This window comes from Nerophis lumbriciformis, linkage group LG13 (genome assembly GCF_033978685.3).
Source record: "Nerophis lumbriciformis linkage group LG13, RoL_Nlum_v2.1, whole genome shotgun sequence".
NCBI lineage: Eukaryota > Metazoa > Chordata > Actinopteri > Syngnathiformes > Syngnathidae > Nerophis > Nerophis lumbriciformis.
Window position 1 is genome coordinate 19,890,588 of NC_084560.2, and position 15,451 is coordinate 19,906,038.

Here is a 15,451-nt window from a genome sequence, read left to right on the forward strand (position 1 = left end):
ACCCATCAGGAGCAAGGGTGAAGTGTCTTGCTCAGGACACAACGGACATGACGAGGTTGGTACTAGGTGGGGATTGAACCAGGGACCCTCGGGTCGCGCACGGCCACTCTTCCACTGCGCCACGCCGACCCAATAAATTATTGAGTGAAACGACTTGTGAGACATTGCGCTATAGCTCTTTCGGAAATGTTTTTTTTCCTTTTAGGAGACACATGTCTACATTTAAAAAAAACAGACACAAACACAGATGAAGCAGTCTGTTAAATCCCTACAAATAACAGCTTCTATACTGTATGCATTGTGTGTGTTTTGTTGACAAGCATTTCTATAGAATTTAACAGACAGTATACAAACCCCGTTTCCATATGAGTTGGGGAAATTGTGTTAGATGTAAATATAAACAGAATACAATGATTTGCAAATCCCTTTCAACCCATATTCAATTAAATGCACTACAAAGACAAGATATTTGATGTTGAAACTCATAAACTTTATTTTTTTTGCAAATAATTAACTTAGAATTTCATGGCTGCAACACGTGCCAAAGTAGTTGGGAAAGGGCATGCTACTGTGTTTCATCACCTTTTCTTTTAACAACACTCAAAAAACGATTGGGAACTGAGGAACCTAATTGTTGAAGCTTTGAAAGAGGAATTCTTTCCCATTCTTGTTTTATGTAGAGCTTCAGTCGTTCAACGGTCCGGGGTCTCAGCTGTCGTATTTTACGCTTCCTAATGCGCCACACATTTTGATGGGAGACAGGTCTGGACTGCAGGCGGGCCAAGAAAGTACCCGCACTCTTTTTTTACGAAGCCACGCTGTTGTAACACGTGCTGAATGTGGCTTGGCATTGTCTTGCTCAAATAAGCAGGGGCGTCCATGAAAAAGACGGCGTTTAGACGGCAGCATATGTTGTTCCAAAATCTGTATGTACCTGTCAGCATTAATGGTGCCTTCACAGATGTGTAAGTTACCCATGCCTTGGGCACTAATGCACCCCCATACCATCACAGATGCTGGCTTTTGAACTTTGCGTCGATAACAGTCTGGATGGTTCGGATGACACGATGTTAAATATTTCCAAAAACAATTTGAAATGTGGACTCGTCAGACCACAGAACACTTTTCCACTTTGCATGAGTCCATCTTAGATGACCTCGGGCCCAGAGAAGCCGGCGGCGTTTCTGGATGTTGTTGATAAATGGCTTATGCTTTGCATAGTAGAGCTTTAACTTGCACTTACAGATGCAGCGACGAACTGTATTTAGTGACAGTGGTTTTCTGAAGTGTTCCTGAGCCCATGTGGTGATATCCTTTAGAGATTGATGTCGGTTTTTGATACAGTGCCGTATTAGGGATCAAAGGTCACGGTCATTCAATGTTGGTTTCTGGCCATGCCGCTTATGTGGAGTGATTTCTCCAGATTCTCTGAACCTTTTGATGATATTATGGGCCGTAAATGTTGAAATCACTAAATTTCTTGCAATTGCACTTTGAGAAACGTTGTTCTTAAACTGTTTGACTATTTGCTCACGCAGTTGTGGACAAAGGGGTGTACCTCGTCCAATCCTTTCTTGTGAAAGACTGAGCATTTTTTGGGAAGCTGTTTTTATACCCAATCATGGCACCCACCTGTCCCCAATTAGCCTGCACACCTGTGGGATGTTCCAAATAAGTGTTTGATGAGCATTCCTCAACTTTATCAATATTTATTGCCACCTTTCCCAACTTCTTTGTCACGTGTTGCTGGCATCAAATTCTAAAGTTAATGATATTTGCACAAAAAAAATGTTTATCAGTTTGAACATCAAATATGTTGTCTTTGTAGCATATTCAACTGAATACGGGTTGAAAATGATTGGCAAATCATTGTATTCCGTTTATATTTACATCTAACACAATTTCCCAACTCATATGGAAACGGGGTTTGTAATAAACTGTCGGAGGATGCCTAGTGGGATACAGTGAGGTCCTCTACAGTAGGGCATTTCTTTGTTATTGTCGTAATTTGCTGTGATTGCATTTTTCTCCTATTTTGTCCCTGAGAAAGCAAATTAAGAATATGTTGTTTTTATATTTGCTCATGTATCATTACATATTTAATCAGAAAGCAGCAATTGTAAGCCCTAAATTCAATTATCTACAATAGCAACATATTTTGCAGCGTTTGGAAATGGAATAGCAGACTTGGCTGTCTTGTGTTTGTGTATTTTTTGTTCAGATTTCAGAGTGACTCTTTTTTCATGTTAGTCTTTCACAAAAGGCCCTTTTTAAAGTCAGGCCGAGAGCTTGTTTTGCTTCTCAGGGTCATTTTTTCTGTCTGTGTTTGGAATGTCTTCACTTGCCAGATTGTGAGCTTCTGCACAGTGGAGTTTATGTTTTGAGGTTTCACTTAAACGGATCCAGAGTTTAGGTGGAGTCGCACGGTCGCACAGGCCAGCACATTCACTGGCCGGCGTACTCTGTAATCTCAAAGAGCAGTGAGCCTTTACAAAATAAACTCTGACGTCCATTTTGTAAGCATACTTTGTATATTTCGCTTTCCTAAGTTTAAACCACACACACCCACATGATCTTACTGATATTTAATACAGTACACTTTAACCAATGAGAGCATTTTTGTCTTTAAACAGTATGATGCAGTGAAACTGTTCATTCTGGCTCAACTATTTGACTTCAAAATGTTTGGCCCTGAATCGTCCCAATCTGGAGCCACAAAATGTTTATTTAAGAATCATAAAACCATTTTTGGCTGTGTTAAACAAAAGCTTTACATGCTGTGGGACAGATGTAACAAGTAGTCTGATTTAATACAATCATCTTATTTCAGAAGTATGTCATAGCCAGCAAGTTGAGGCTTTTAGATGTTTCCGCCTTACCTCTCATGAATGTCTGCTACTCTCTGCAGTTGGGTAATCAAACACTCTCGACCCCTACATATGGAAATATAGTATCTTTGTTTACTCATTATTTGTCAGCTCCATGGCTGATATGTTTGCATGTTGATTCACAGTCTTGTAAATGGGCAACATTTCAAAACCCATTTCACTCACAACAAACAATTATCATTTATAGGCCATAAACTTCTCCCCCTGACAATTCCTGTTGACTGTCAGACACCTCATCCATAATAAATCTGTTTATATGAGGCGTCACCCTTCCATGTTGTGTTTGTCCTCCCCTTCCCACTTCACTGGTTTTGGTTTTTCTTGGCTGTCGACTCAGCACTGCCATCCAGTGTTGGCACTGAGTATTGCATGTTTTGTCGTTGAGTTTAAAAAAAACGGTTAACAGAATTGTGCCTGTTTTGGGGTTTGTCCCTAGGACTAGTATATATTCTGAAGAAGCAACAATACTTGGAGTGCATTCATGTTGTTTAGACTGTAGCGGGTGTTCTGTCTCCAAACACAATACTTGCTTGCTTCTAACATGCTTCCAACTTAACCCCTTGACGTGAAATGCTTTGTTTTTCTTAGGATTTGCTGGATCATTCCTGCACCTCAGGAAGTGGCTCCGGACTCCCATTCCTTGTTCAGAGGACTGTTGCTCGACAAATCACTCTCAACGAGTGCGTGGGTGAGTGTCCACTTGAAGCCCGGTTTTGTTATTGACATTAGCCCTGTGTAAGAATATGCGGCTCATTCATTTTAATGAGACCTTTGTGTCAGCACAGTTGGGGGCTGACACAAATAATCTCACAAGTGTTGAAAAATCAATACTGAATATGCATTTTCCCTTACAGCACTGCGGTACATACACTAATTGCTGTTTACTTTTCTCCAAAAGTTAAGATCTCAGCTTGGTGTCTGATAAAACTTTACTTTACTTTCTATGTTACCTTCTTTTATAACGCAGTATATGAACCCTTCACAAACATAGCCATCACACGAAGGTCAGCGGTGTTAACTGTTGGCGCGAAAAAGATATTTGAGTTGCAAAACAGGCCAGTATTGGAGCAAATGTGGTGAAAAGGAGCCACAAATCATCTGCAACCGTTGTAGAAATAGGACTCCCCGGAGTATGTGGTCTCTTGTGCACTTGTGAATGTCTGACAGTAAACACAATAGCATGGCTCAGCAGGGTTCAAAGGACTATATTAATTTAGATAAGAACGTGACTCATCTCTCGACATATCTTGTACCATTAAAACACAATATATTTCTTATACTATTTTGCCTATGCTCAGCCTGCACAAATTAAAACTATTAACGTGATTGTAATTGACGTTTGTTGCGCCCCTTCTGTTTTTTTAATTTATTTTTTATACAGATATCCTCTAAGTTGAATGATCATTAGACACATGCTCAATGACTTATGGGCTATTAGTTGTCCTGCTGTTTTTCAACTATCCATCCACCCATTTCCTACCGCTTGTCCCTCTCCGGGGGGCGTGGGTGCTGGAGCCTATCCCAGCTGCACTCGGGCGGAAGGCGGGCTGCACCCTGGACAAGTCGCCACCTCATCGCAGGGCCAACACAGATAGACAAACAACATTCACACTGACATTTACACACTAGGGCCAATTTAGGGATGCCAATCAACCTATCCCCAGGTCCAATCTTGCTAATATTCTAAATTCATGTGTACCCCGCCTTCCGCCTGAATGCAGCTGGGATAGGCTCCAGCACTCCTGCTGGAGCCTAAGCGGTAGAAAATGGATGGATGTGGTTGCAGTCCCCTCAAGGTATCTATTCAATTTTGTGGCGATTTGGCTAAACACCCTAAAGTGGGGGTTTTAGCATTGAGCAGAAAAAAGTACAGGCATGTATATACATTATAAATATCTTTTATAGTGTTTTGCCAAATGTTCACCCTTTTTATGTGCAGTGATTCAGATCCATTAGAATTATTGTCAACATAATGAGCTTTGATGATAACTCTTTTTGACTTTGACCTTTTTGATGTATATTTACATAAATTTTTACCCTGAAGTCAATACTTACAATACAACATTTTTGAATGTGTCTTAATTTAGGTAAGGGCCGTTACGGCGAAGTGTGGCGAGGCCAATGGCAGGGAGAGAGTGTTGCCGTCAAAATCTTCTCCTCCAGAGACGAGAAGTCCTGGTTCCGAGAAACTGAGATCTACAACACGGTACTACTGCGACACGAGAACATCCTGGGTAAGTAGAAAATAGCAAGAAAAGCCAGCCTAAAAACATACTGAGGACTTTTTGTGATATTTTGTTGCTCAGTAAGGTAACCAATACAAAAATCTCAGCCTGACTTACCTCTGCAAACCACAATTACCATAACAAACATACTGGTCAATAAATAACGTTTTCATAGTGTCAAACTTAAAGTGAGCGTTATTATCTTTGAAAAGACCGCTTGATTGTGTTTAGATCAGTGTTTTTCAACCTTTTTTGAGGCAAGGCACATTTTTTTCCATTTAAAACTACGGACACCACCAGCAGAAAACGTTAAAAAATGAAACTCCATCAGGTCCTCGTGCTTTATTTTGAGTTTGTTGGTGTTATTTTGGTGTTTTCCTGTAACAGTTTCGCTATTCCCTGCACCTGCTTTGGGTTAGCAAGCAAGGCTATTTAAGTGGTTGCTATACTTCTTTGTGTGGACATTGTTGCTTGCCATGTCATGTACGTATGTACTTTGTGGACGCCGTCTCTGCTCCACACGCTGCAAGTTTTTGCTGTCGTCCAGCATTCTGTTTCTGTTTATTTTGTAGCCAGTTCAGTTTTACTGTCGTTTTGCATAGCTATGCTTCATTGCCTTTTCCTTTCCCTTTTGTTCATTGTTGGTTTGAGCGTTACATACCTTTTTACCTGCACGCTGCCTCCCGCTGTGGTCTGCATATTGGGATCCCAACAAACCATCCTCGTCTCACCCGACACATTCCGACTTTTACAAAGCAATTAAAGGGGAACATTATCACCAGACCTATGTAAGCGTCAATATATACCTTGATGTTGCAGAAAAAAGACCATATTTTTTTTTAACCGATTTCCGAACTCTAAATGGGTGAATTTTGGCGAATTAAACGCCTTTCTAGTATTCGCTCTCGGAGTGATGACGTCACAACGTGACGTCACATCGGGAAGCAATCCGCCATTTTCTCAAACACCGAGTCAAATCAGCTCTGTTATTTTCCGTTTTTTTGACTGTTTTCCGTACCTTGGAGACATCATGCCTCGTCGGTGTGTTGTCGGAGGGTGTAACAACACGAACAGGGACGGATTCAAGTTGCACCAGTGGCCCAAAGATGCGAAAGTGGCAAGAAATTGGACGTTTGTTTTGCACACTTTACCGACGAAAGCTATGCTACGACAGAGATGGCAAGAATGTGTGGATATCCTGCGACACTCAGAGCAGATGCATTTCCAACAATAAAGTCAAAGAAATCTGCCGCCAGACCCCCATTGAATCTGCCAGAGTGTGTGAGCAATTCAGGGACAAAGGACCTCGGTAGTTCGGCAAGCAATGGCGGCAGTTTGTCCCCGCAGATGAGCGAGCTAAACCCCCTGGATGTCTTGGCTCACAACGTCCCTTATGCCACCGAAGATGATCAAGAGAAGAATATCGACCCTAGCTTCCCTGGCCTGCTGACATGAGGGTATGTCTACAGAATATATTAATTGATGAAAATTGGGCTGTCTGCACTCTCAAAGTGCATGTTGTTGCCAAATGTATTTCATATGCTGTAAACCTAGTTCATAGTTGTTAGTTTCCTTTAATGCCAAACAAACACATACCAATCGTTGGTTAGAAGGCGATCGCCGAATTCGTCCTCGCTTTCTCCCGTGTCGCTGGCTGTCGTGTCGTTTTCGTCGGTTTCGCTTGCATACGGTTCAAACCGATATGGCTCAATAGCTTCAGTTTCTTCTTCAATTTCGTTTTTGCTACCTGTCTCCACACTACAACCATCCGTTTCAATACATGCGTAATCTGTTGAATCGCTTAAACCGCTGAAATCCGAGTCTGAATCCAAGCTAATGTCGCTATAGCTTGCTGTTCTATGCGCCATGTTTGTTTGTGTTGGCATCACTATGTGACGTCACAGGAAAATGGACGCTGGATTTTAACGATGGTTAAAATCAGGCACTTTGAAGCTTTTTTTAGGGATATTGCGTGATGGGTAAAATTTTGAAAAAAACTTTGAAAAATATAATAAGCCACTGGGAACTGATTTTTAATGGTTTTAACCCTTCTGAAATTGTGATAATGTTCCTCTTTAACTACCTGCTGCCACCTACTAACATGGAGTATTACGTGGTTATCCTGCCGAGCTCTACACAGCACAGACACTAAGGAACGGCACATTATTTGCAGATTATAATTATTGATTTGCAAAAAATATTTTTTGGACCAATTAGGTGAAATTGCATAATTTCTCACGGCACACCAGACAATATCTCACGGCTCACTAGTGTGGTCGAAAAACACTCATTTAGATTGTGCCAGTGAACCTACTGTTTTGAGAAAATGTTAATACCTATAATCTTCCTGTTCAAACACAGAAGACGTTATTCCATGCCCTTATTCATAAAAGGTTGAGTAAATTGATTACTGCCTTTTTTCCCTAGCCTGTCTGCTTGATTTGAGCACCAAAACCGGATTTGGTTTCTTTTCCCCGCCCACAATAATTGCATTGTGTCTGCTCCTCCTCAGGCTTCATCGCCTCCGACATGACCTCCAGGAACTCCAGCACGCAGTTATGGCTGATCACACACTACCACGAGATGGGCTCCCTGTACGACTACCTTCAGCTTAGCACCCTGGATGCGTACAGCTGCCTCCGCATGGCGCTGTCTATTGCCAGTGGCCTGGCTCATCTTCACGTGGAGATCTTCGGCACTCAGGGCAAGCCGGCCATTGCCCACCGGGACCTCAAGAGCAAAAACATACTGGTTAAAAAGAACGGGCAGTGTTGCATCGCTGACCTCGGTAAGAATACTAACAAGTCTGATTTGAGCGGTTTAAACCACTCAGGAGCTGAAGGCTTAATAATAGGATTTTATTTATTGCGTGTAGTGAAGAAAATAAATCTAATATTGGTCCTCTCGTCTACCTGCTTTGCCTCATTTGTTCCTAATTCGGAAGACACAACCAGCCCCTCATGTTCTTCCTGTGCCTTCGTTGTAAACAGATTCGGAAGTGCACTTTATCTATCGCCAATGTTCCATTTGCTCAATAGAAGAGAACTTAATTCAGGTACCAGCCTAGACTTCGTGACAAGCATGACATGTTTAGAGCTTAATGCATTAAGGCCGGCAACGGATGACGCCATCATCATGGCAGTAGTTGTAGATTTTCAGGGCGAGGTGTTCTCACGTAGGAGTACATCCTGTTTACAACAACAGCATTTAAGTCGCTCTTTTTGTTGTTGTTGTATCTTTTCCGCTAGGTCTGGCCGTCATGCATTTTCAAGACACCAACGAGCTGGACGTAGGAAACAACCCGAAAGTAGGCACCAAACGATACATGGCCCCCGAGGTGCTCGACGACTCCATCCAAATGGACTGCTTCGAGTCCTACAAGAGGGTGGACATCTGGGCCCTGGGCCTCGTTCTGTGGGAGATCGCCAGGAGGACTGTCAGCAACGGTGCGTATTCTGGTCCTTTAGTTTTGGATTTATATTCATGTTTGGCGCAGGAGGGGATAGAAAGAGAAAAAAAGGAAGACAGAGGGGGAAATTGCGGGGACAAGTGGGGGATAATACAGAAAGACAATAACAACAACAACAGAACAGCATTAGCAAATACGATATGTACAAAAATGATAGTAAAAGTGATAGCAAAGAAGCAGTTAGTGAAGAATATATTATTAACACAGAAATGACAATGAACATTATTGCACTACAAATGGAGCAATATAAATTCCAATAGGAATAGCACTATTGACAATATCAACAAAACACAATACATATAATGTTGAAGAGGTTCATTAGGCCTACTGAATTGTATAATTAAATGGTTGATTTATATAGACTAGTTAGGTAAAGTTTTGTACCTGACAAGTTTCGGCTACTTTGCTTCTGCAGCCTTCATCAGAGGTGTCACGTGATGTTAGCGTGACGTCGTCTGTGACGTGTTATAAGAATTTTTTCCATCCCACCTGAGGTGGTGGGATGGCGGTATCCCCTGGTGTGGGGACTGTCAAAAGACTATCAACAGGGACGGAAGAGCCTACCAACTATCCCACACCTGGGACACAGTCCTGCGGGGCGGCCCCCGGCCGTTTGGTAGACATCCAGACGACAGCACGCCATTCCACCACCTCAGGTGGGATGGAAAAATCCAGACGACGTCATGCTAACATTACGTGACACCTCTGATGAAGGCTGCAGAAGCCTGGTAGCCGAAACTTATCAGGTACAAAACTTTACCTTACTAGCCTATATAAATCAACCATTTAATTAAACAATACATATATGTAATGATAACTTGAAATACAAAAGAAAACAGATAAATGGAGGGGAAGAAAGAGAAGCGAACTGTATTAACCTTGTAGATTGTTATAGTAACAGTAGGTTAAGCTTTGTCAGTGTGCCATGTGTTACCCAGTTTACTCTAGGGCAGGGGTCGGCAACCTTTACCAGTCAAAGAGCCATTTTGACCAGTTTCACAAATTATAGAAAACAATGGGAGCCGCAAAATTTTTTTTAAATTTTAAATGAATTAACACTGCATACAAAGTTTTTTCTTTGCTTTGTGCTATGTATAAACCAGGGATCTCAGATATGCTGCCCACACCTTTATTTAGACCTTGACAGCTGGTGCGGCACGCGGGTTTAAATGGATGGCGCTTGTCAGCGTCATGCGTGCCGTGATGGTACAGTATATAGCACCCACCACAACCAGCGTGCCTGATCAGCCACACGTTGTATGGGGCTTCCGCTTGCTCACGTAGGTGACAGCAAGGCATACTTGGTCAACAACCACACAGTTTACACTGATGGTGGCGGTATAAAAAAAACTTTAACACTCTTACTAATAATGCGCCACACTGTGAACCCACACCAAACAAGAATGACAAACACATTTTGGGAGAACATCTGCACCGTAACACAACATAAACACAACAGGACAAATACCCAGAATCCCATGCAGCCCTAACTCTTCCGGGATACATTATACACCCCCGCTACCACACCCCTGCCCACCTCAACCGACGCACAGAGAGGGGGGGGGGGGTTGATGTGTGAGGGAGCAGGGTTGGGGTGGGGGCGGGGTTTGGTGGTAGCAGGGGTGTATAATGTAGCCCGGAAGACTCAGGGCTGCATGGGATTCTGGGTGTTTGTTCTGTTGTGTTTATGTTGTGTTAAGGTGCAGATGTTCTCCCGAAATGTGTTTGTCATTCTTGTTTGGTTTTGGTTCAAAGTGTGGCGCATTATTAGTAAGAGTGTTAAAGTTGTTTTATATGGTCACCGTCAGTGTAACCTGTGTGCTTGTTGACCAAGTATGCTTGGCTGTCACGTACGTGTTCAAGCAGAAGATGTATATTGTATAACAAGTGTTGGGCTGGCACGCTGTTAATACAGGTTGTAGAGGGTGCCATCATGGCACGCCCTTATTATAGTTGTAAGGGTGAAAATCGGTGACTATTAATCCCGGGAATTTTCTGTGAGAGGCACTGAAATCCGGAAGTCTCACTGGAAAATTGGGGAGTTCAGCAAGTAAGCTGCTGAGCCGCATCAGAGTGATCAAAGAGCCGCATGCGGCTCTGGAGCCGCGGGTTGCCGACCCCTGCCCTAGGGGAACAACGTTAATTTATGTTTGATGAAACGTGATTATATCCTGACACAATGACCTCACATGTTGTTTCACTCAACAACGTGCATCTTCTTCCCCCCTATTGGCGTACACATAAGTCAAAGATGTGCTCTCTCTGCAGGCATCGTGGAGGACTACAAGCCACCCTTTCATGACGTGGTCCCAAGTGATCCCAGTTTTGAGGATATGAAGAAGGTGGTCTGTGTGGACCAGCAGAGACCTAACATACCTAATAGATGGTTCTCAGACACAGTAAGTTGTCACATATTGACAGTAGAGGCTTTTAGATTCATTGGCCTTCTTTGCTAGACCCCCTTCAGCCCTACCCTGACCAACCGCCTAAACTAATGGGTGTCAAACAGGTTTTCATTGAGGGCCACATCACAGTTATGGCTTGGAGGGCTGCTTATGAGTAAATATACTGTATATGAATGTAAATGTATAATCGCCTCATATTCTTCTGATTTTTTTACTGATGGATAAGTTGCTTTTCAACTGTAAGTCAAGGTGGCAAAGGGATATTTAGGTTAAGTAGTGTCCTGATTTGATATTGACATCCAATATCGGTCCGATATTGAAAAAACAAATATGGGATTTTATCGGCTTGCATGTAAAATGTCCGATATTAGCTCTGATACAAGTAGTCCTGCAGCCTGTTAACTTGTGCAAAGCTGGACAGCCAATGAACATTTAAATGTCCTCCCAAAAATCAGAATCGGGAATGAGAATCGTTTTATTGCCATTGTTTGAGAACGGGTTCACAAACTAGGAATTTTTCTTGGTGCAATCGTGCAACATAAAACACATATAACACAGATTTGGTAATAACAAGAGCTGTAACTGAGCTTTCAGATCTTGTTATAGACTTAGAAGGAATTCTAGGGAGCTACTTAGTTATTGTTCATGTGCCTGATGGCTGAGGGGAAAAAACTGTTCAGGTGGCGGGACGTGTGGGTCTGGATGGACCGTAGTCTCCTGCCTGAGGGGAGAGGGGAGAATAGTATGTGTCCAGGGTGAGAAGAGTCAGCTGTGATCCGACCCACACGCCTTCTGGTCCTGGAGGAGAACAGGTCCTGGAGGGGTGGGAGCTTGCAGCCAATCACCTTCTCAGCAGCACGTACGATGCGCTGCAGGCGATGCTTATCCTGGACTGTGGCGCCGGGGAACCACACGGTGATGGAGGAGGTCAGGATGGACTCTATGATGGCTGAGTAAAACTGCACCAGCATCTCGGTCGACACCTTAAGTTTCCTCAGCTGCCGCAGGAAGTACATCCTCTGCTGGGCCTTCTTGATGAGGGAGCTGATGGTCGACTCCCACTTGAGGTCTTGGGTGATGGTGGTGCCCAAAAAACGGAAGGAGTCCACAACGGAGACGGGGGTGGGGGAGTCAATCAGGATGAGGGGGGATGGTGGGGCTGTGACTTTCCTGAAGTCCATGATCATCTCCACTGTTTTCTGGGCATTCAGCTCCAGGTTGTTGAGGCTGCACCAGGACGCCAGCCGGTCCACCTCTCTCCCGTAGGCGGACTCATCGCCATCCGAGATGAGTCCGATTAGGGTAGTGTTATCCGCAAACTTGAGCAGTTTTATGGACTGGTGACTGGAGGTGCAGCAGTTTGTGTCCAGGGAGAAGAGCCAGGGGGAGAGTACACAGTCCTGAGGAGTACCAGTGTTCGTGGTTCGACTGGCCGAGACAATCTTCCCCAGCCGCACGTGCTGTCTTCGGTCCGTCAGGAAGTCATTGATCCAACTGCAGAGGAAGTCGGGCACGCTGAGCTGGTAGAGCTTGTCTCGTAGCAGTCCAGGGAGGATGGTGTTGAAGGCAGAGCTGATGTCCACTAACAGGATCCTAGCGTAGGTTCCTGGGGAGTCCAGATGCTCTAGGATGAAGTGGAGGGCTCTGTAGGCGAACTGCAGTGGGTCCAGGAGGGGGGCGGTGATGTCCTTGAGGTGGGATAGGACCAAGCGCTCAAAGGACTTCATGACCACATACGTCAGTGCAATCGGCCTGTAGTCATTAAGTCCTGTGACCCGTGCTTTCTTGGGGACAGGGACAATGGTGGAGGTCTTAAAGCAGGACGGCATGCGGCATAGCTCCAGAGAGGTGTTAAAAATGTCAGTGAAGACAGGAGCCAGCTGGTCCGCACTGTGTCTGAGAGTGGAGGGGGTGACACCATCCGGCCCCGGGGGCCTTCCGCGTATTCAGCTTCAAGAACTGCCGGCGTGCATCCTCCTCTTGGATGGAGAGGGCTTTTACAGTCCTATGATGTTCTTGGAGTCCTGTTATGTCCTTGGAGTCCTTTAACTCCTTTAATGAAGTGCTGGCGTTGGTGGAGAGGGTGATGGTGGGGGGAGCAGAGCTTTGATGAGCTGGAGGCCGTTCATGACGACAGTAATGTGTGTTGAGGCCTGGGGGGTTTTGGGCTTATAGTTCGTAAAGGTCCTTAGCCCTCTCCAAACGGCCGCAGAATCATTGGAGTGGAACTGTTCCTGTAGACGGTTAGAGTACACAGATTTAGCTTTCTCCACTTCCCTGTTGAAGTGGTACTTCGCTTCTCTGTAGGTACTCCGGTCCCCGCTTCTCCACGCAGCCTCCTTTTTCTTGCGCAGCTGTCGAGTTTGGGTGTGAACCAGGGCTTGTCGTTGTTATAACAAGCCCTGGTGCGCGTTGCTGCTCGCTTCCCTCTTCGGTGCGGTCTCCCTCTTTTGATCACAGAATGGACCAAATCCGCAGCGGACGCTAAGATGACCGGTAATAAGTCCATAGGGATGATGGATCTGATGATGGATCTTATGTTCAGTAGCTCTTCGCGGGTGTAAGAGCACCCGGACACACAATTTACGCACAAAAACAAACAAAACAGAGCGCACGAGAGCACCGAGGCAGCCTTCATCGGCGCCATGATGAATAATCACACAATGTTGGTCTAATCTTGTATTTTAGTGAGTCATTTACAAAAAGTAAAGATGGTAGGCTATAGTCTACGAGGAGCGAGCAGGTACACGACAGCAAAGCACACAATAGCACACAAGCTAGGCATACATAATAAGATTCTGTAATTGAACAATATTGCTGTCTTAGACTTAGACTTCCTTTATTGTCATTCAAATTTGAACTTTAGACTTAGACAAACTTTATTGATCCAGAAGGGAAACAGATAATCAAGATGTGATGTCTAAAACACCACATTTGTCAATATAAACAAGTATCAAATATTTATAGTTGCATATTACTTACACTTACAAAGCCTCCAAGGCTTATATTACAATGTATCCCGTAACAAATGTGTTCACATATTCAAGTTTATTTTATCCTGAGTTTAATTAATTTAATTAATTATTGTGGCCACTAGTTGTCACAAAAAACTAATTGCTTCTCCACTTCAACTTAAAGGGGCGGTATAGCTCGGTTGGTTCTATCCTCGCTTCCATCCTTGTCACTGCCGTCGTGTCCTTGGGCAAGACACTTTACCCACCTGCTCCCAGTGCCACCCACACTGGTTTAAATGTAACTTAGATATTGGGTTTCACTATGTAAAAGTTAAATTATGGAATGGATTAAGTAAAGAAGTTAAAAATTGTACTGATATGATCCAGTTTAAGAGGTTGTTCAAAATAATAGTGCTTACAGAGTACAAAGAAGAAGAATTATGAGAAATACTTCCAACCTTATTGAAAATAAGATATTCTTCATCTCAGTATGTTTATAATGACTGAATTAATTAATTAATTACATATTACAAAACTGTTGTATACTAATTCATAGATGTTATTTTATTGTATAAAAAGGTCAGTAGATGATTCTATATATTTGTAAACGCTTTGAAGTGGGAAAGGGGTAGGATTAAATAAATCTTCCTACTCCTTTTCGGGCATGATTTAAAATGAAATGATATGAAATTGTGTGATGTATTATGATGTAAGTGTGTTCATGTTCGAAATAAACTAAAGAAAGAAAGAAAGAAAGAAAAGCGCTTTGAGTCACTAGAGAAAAGCGCTATATAAATATAATTCACATCACTTCACTTAAAGACAGCATAAGTCCATTCCAGTCGGTAAATAATAAATATTTTAGTGTTTTAGTGTTTAGTGGGTTTTTTTTCTAACATTGCACACAATAATAAAAGTATGGATGATTTATTTTGATATAGTATTAGATTAATATTGGTACCGGCCGTTACTCAAAGCTTAGGTAGTGAAAAAGTTCAGAACATCTTCTAATTTAGGTATTTAACAAAAAATGTTTGGAATAACTTGTTGCGATATCAGATCATTTTTATCCATCCATCTTCTTCCGCTTATCCGAGGTCGGGTCGCGGGGGCAGCAGCTTAAGCAGGGAAGCCCAGACTTCCCTCTCCCCAGCCACTTCGTCCAGCTCCTCCCGGGGGATCCCGAGGTGTTCCCAGGCCAGCCGAGAGACATAGTCTTCCCAACGTGTCCTGGGTCTTCCCCGTGGCCTCCTACCGGTTGGACGTGCCCGAAACACCTCCCGAGGGAGGCGTTCGGGTGGCATCCAGACCAGATGCCCGAACCACCTCATCTGGCTCCTCTCGATGTGGAGGAGCACCGGCTTTACTTTGAGCTCCCCTCGGATGACAGAGCTTCTCACCCTATCTCTAAGGGAGAGCCCCGCCACCCGGCGGAGGAAACTCATTTCGGCCGCTTGTACCCCGTGATCTTGTCCTTTCGGTCATGACCCAAATCTCATGACCACAGGTG

General features: G+C 43.6%; 1 protein-coding gene across 2 annotated transcripts in view; it reads left to right on the forward strand.

Moving 5' to 3' along the window:
* LOC133613773 (activin receptor type-1-like) overlaps positions 1-15,451 on the forward strand; it is a 74,729-nt gene that overhangs the window by 55,998 nt on the left and 3,280 nt on the right. For both annotated transcript variants that reach the window (XM_061971550.2, XM_061971551.2), the window contains exons 7-11: positions 3,477-3,576; positions 4,976-5,122; positions 7,626-7,901; positions 8,362-8,559; positions 10,851-10,981. In XM_061971550.2, coding sequence (XP_061827534.1) covers positions 3,477-3,576; positions 4,976-5,122; positions 7,626-7,901; positions 8,362-8,559; positions 10,851-10,981 — 852 coding nt within the window. The remainder of the gene's footprint in view (positions 1-3,476; positions 3,577-4,975; positions 5,123-7,625; positions 7,902-8,361; positions 8,560-10,850; positions 10,982-15,451) is intronic.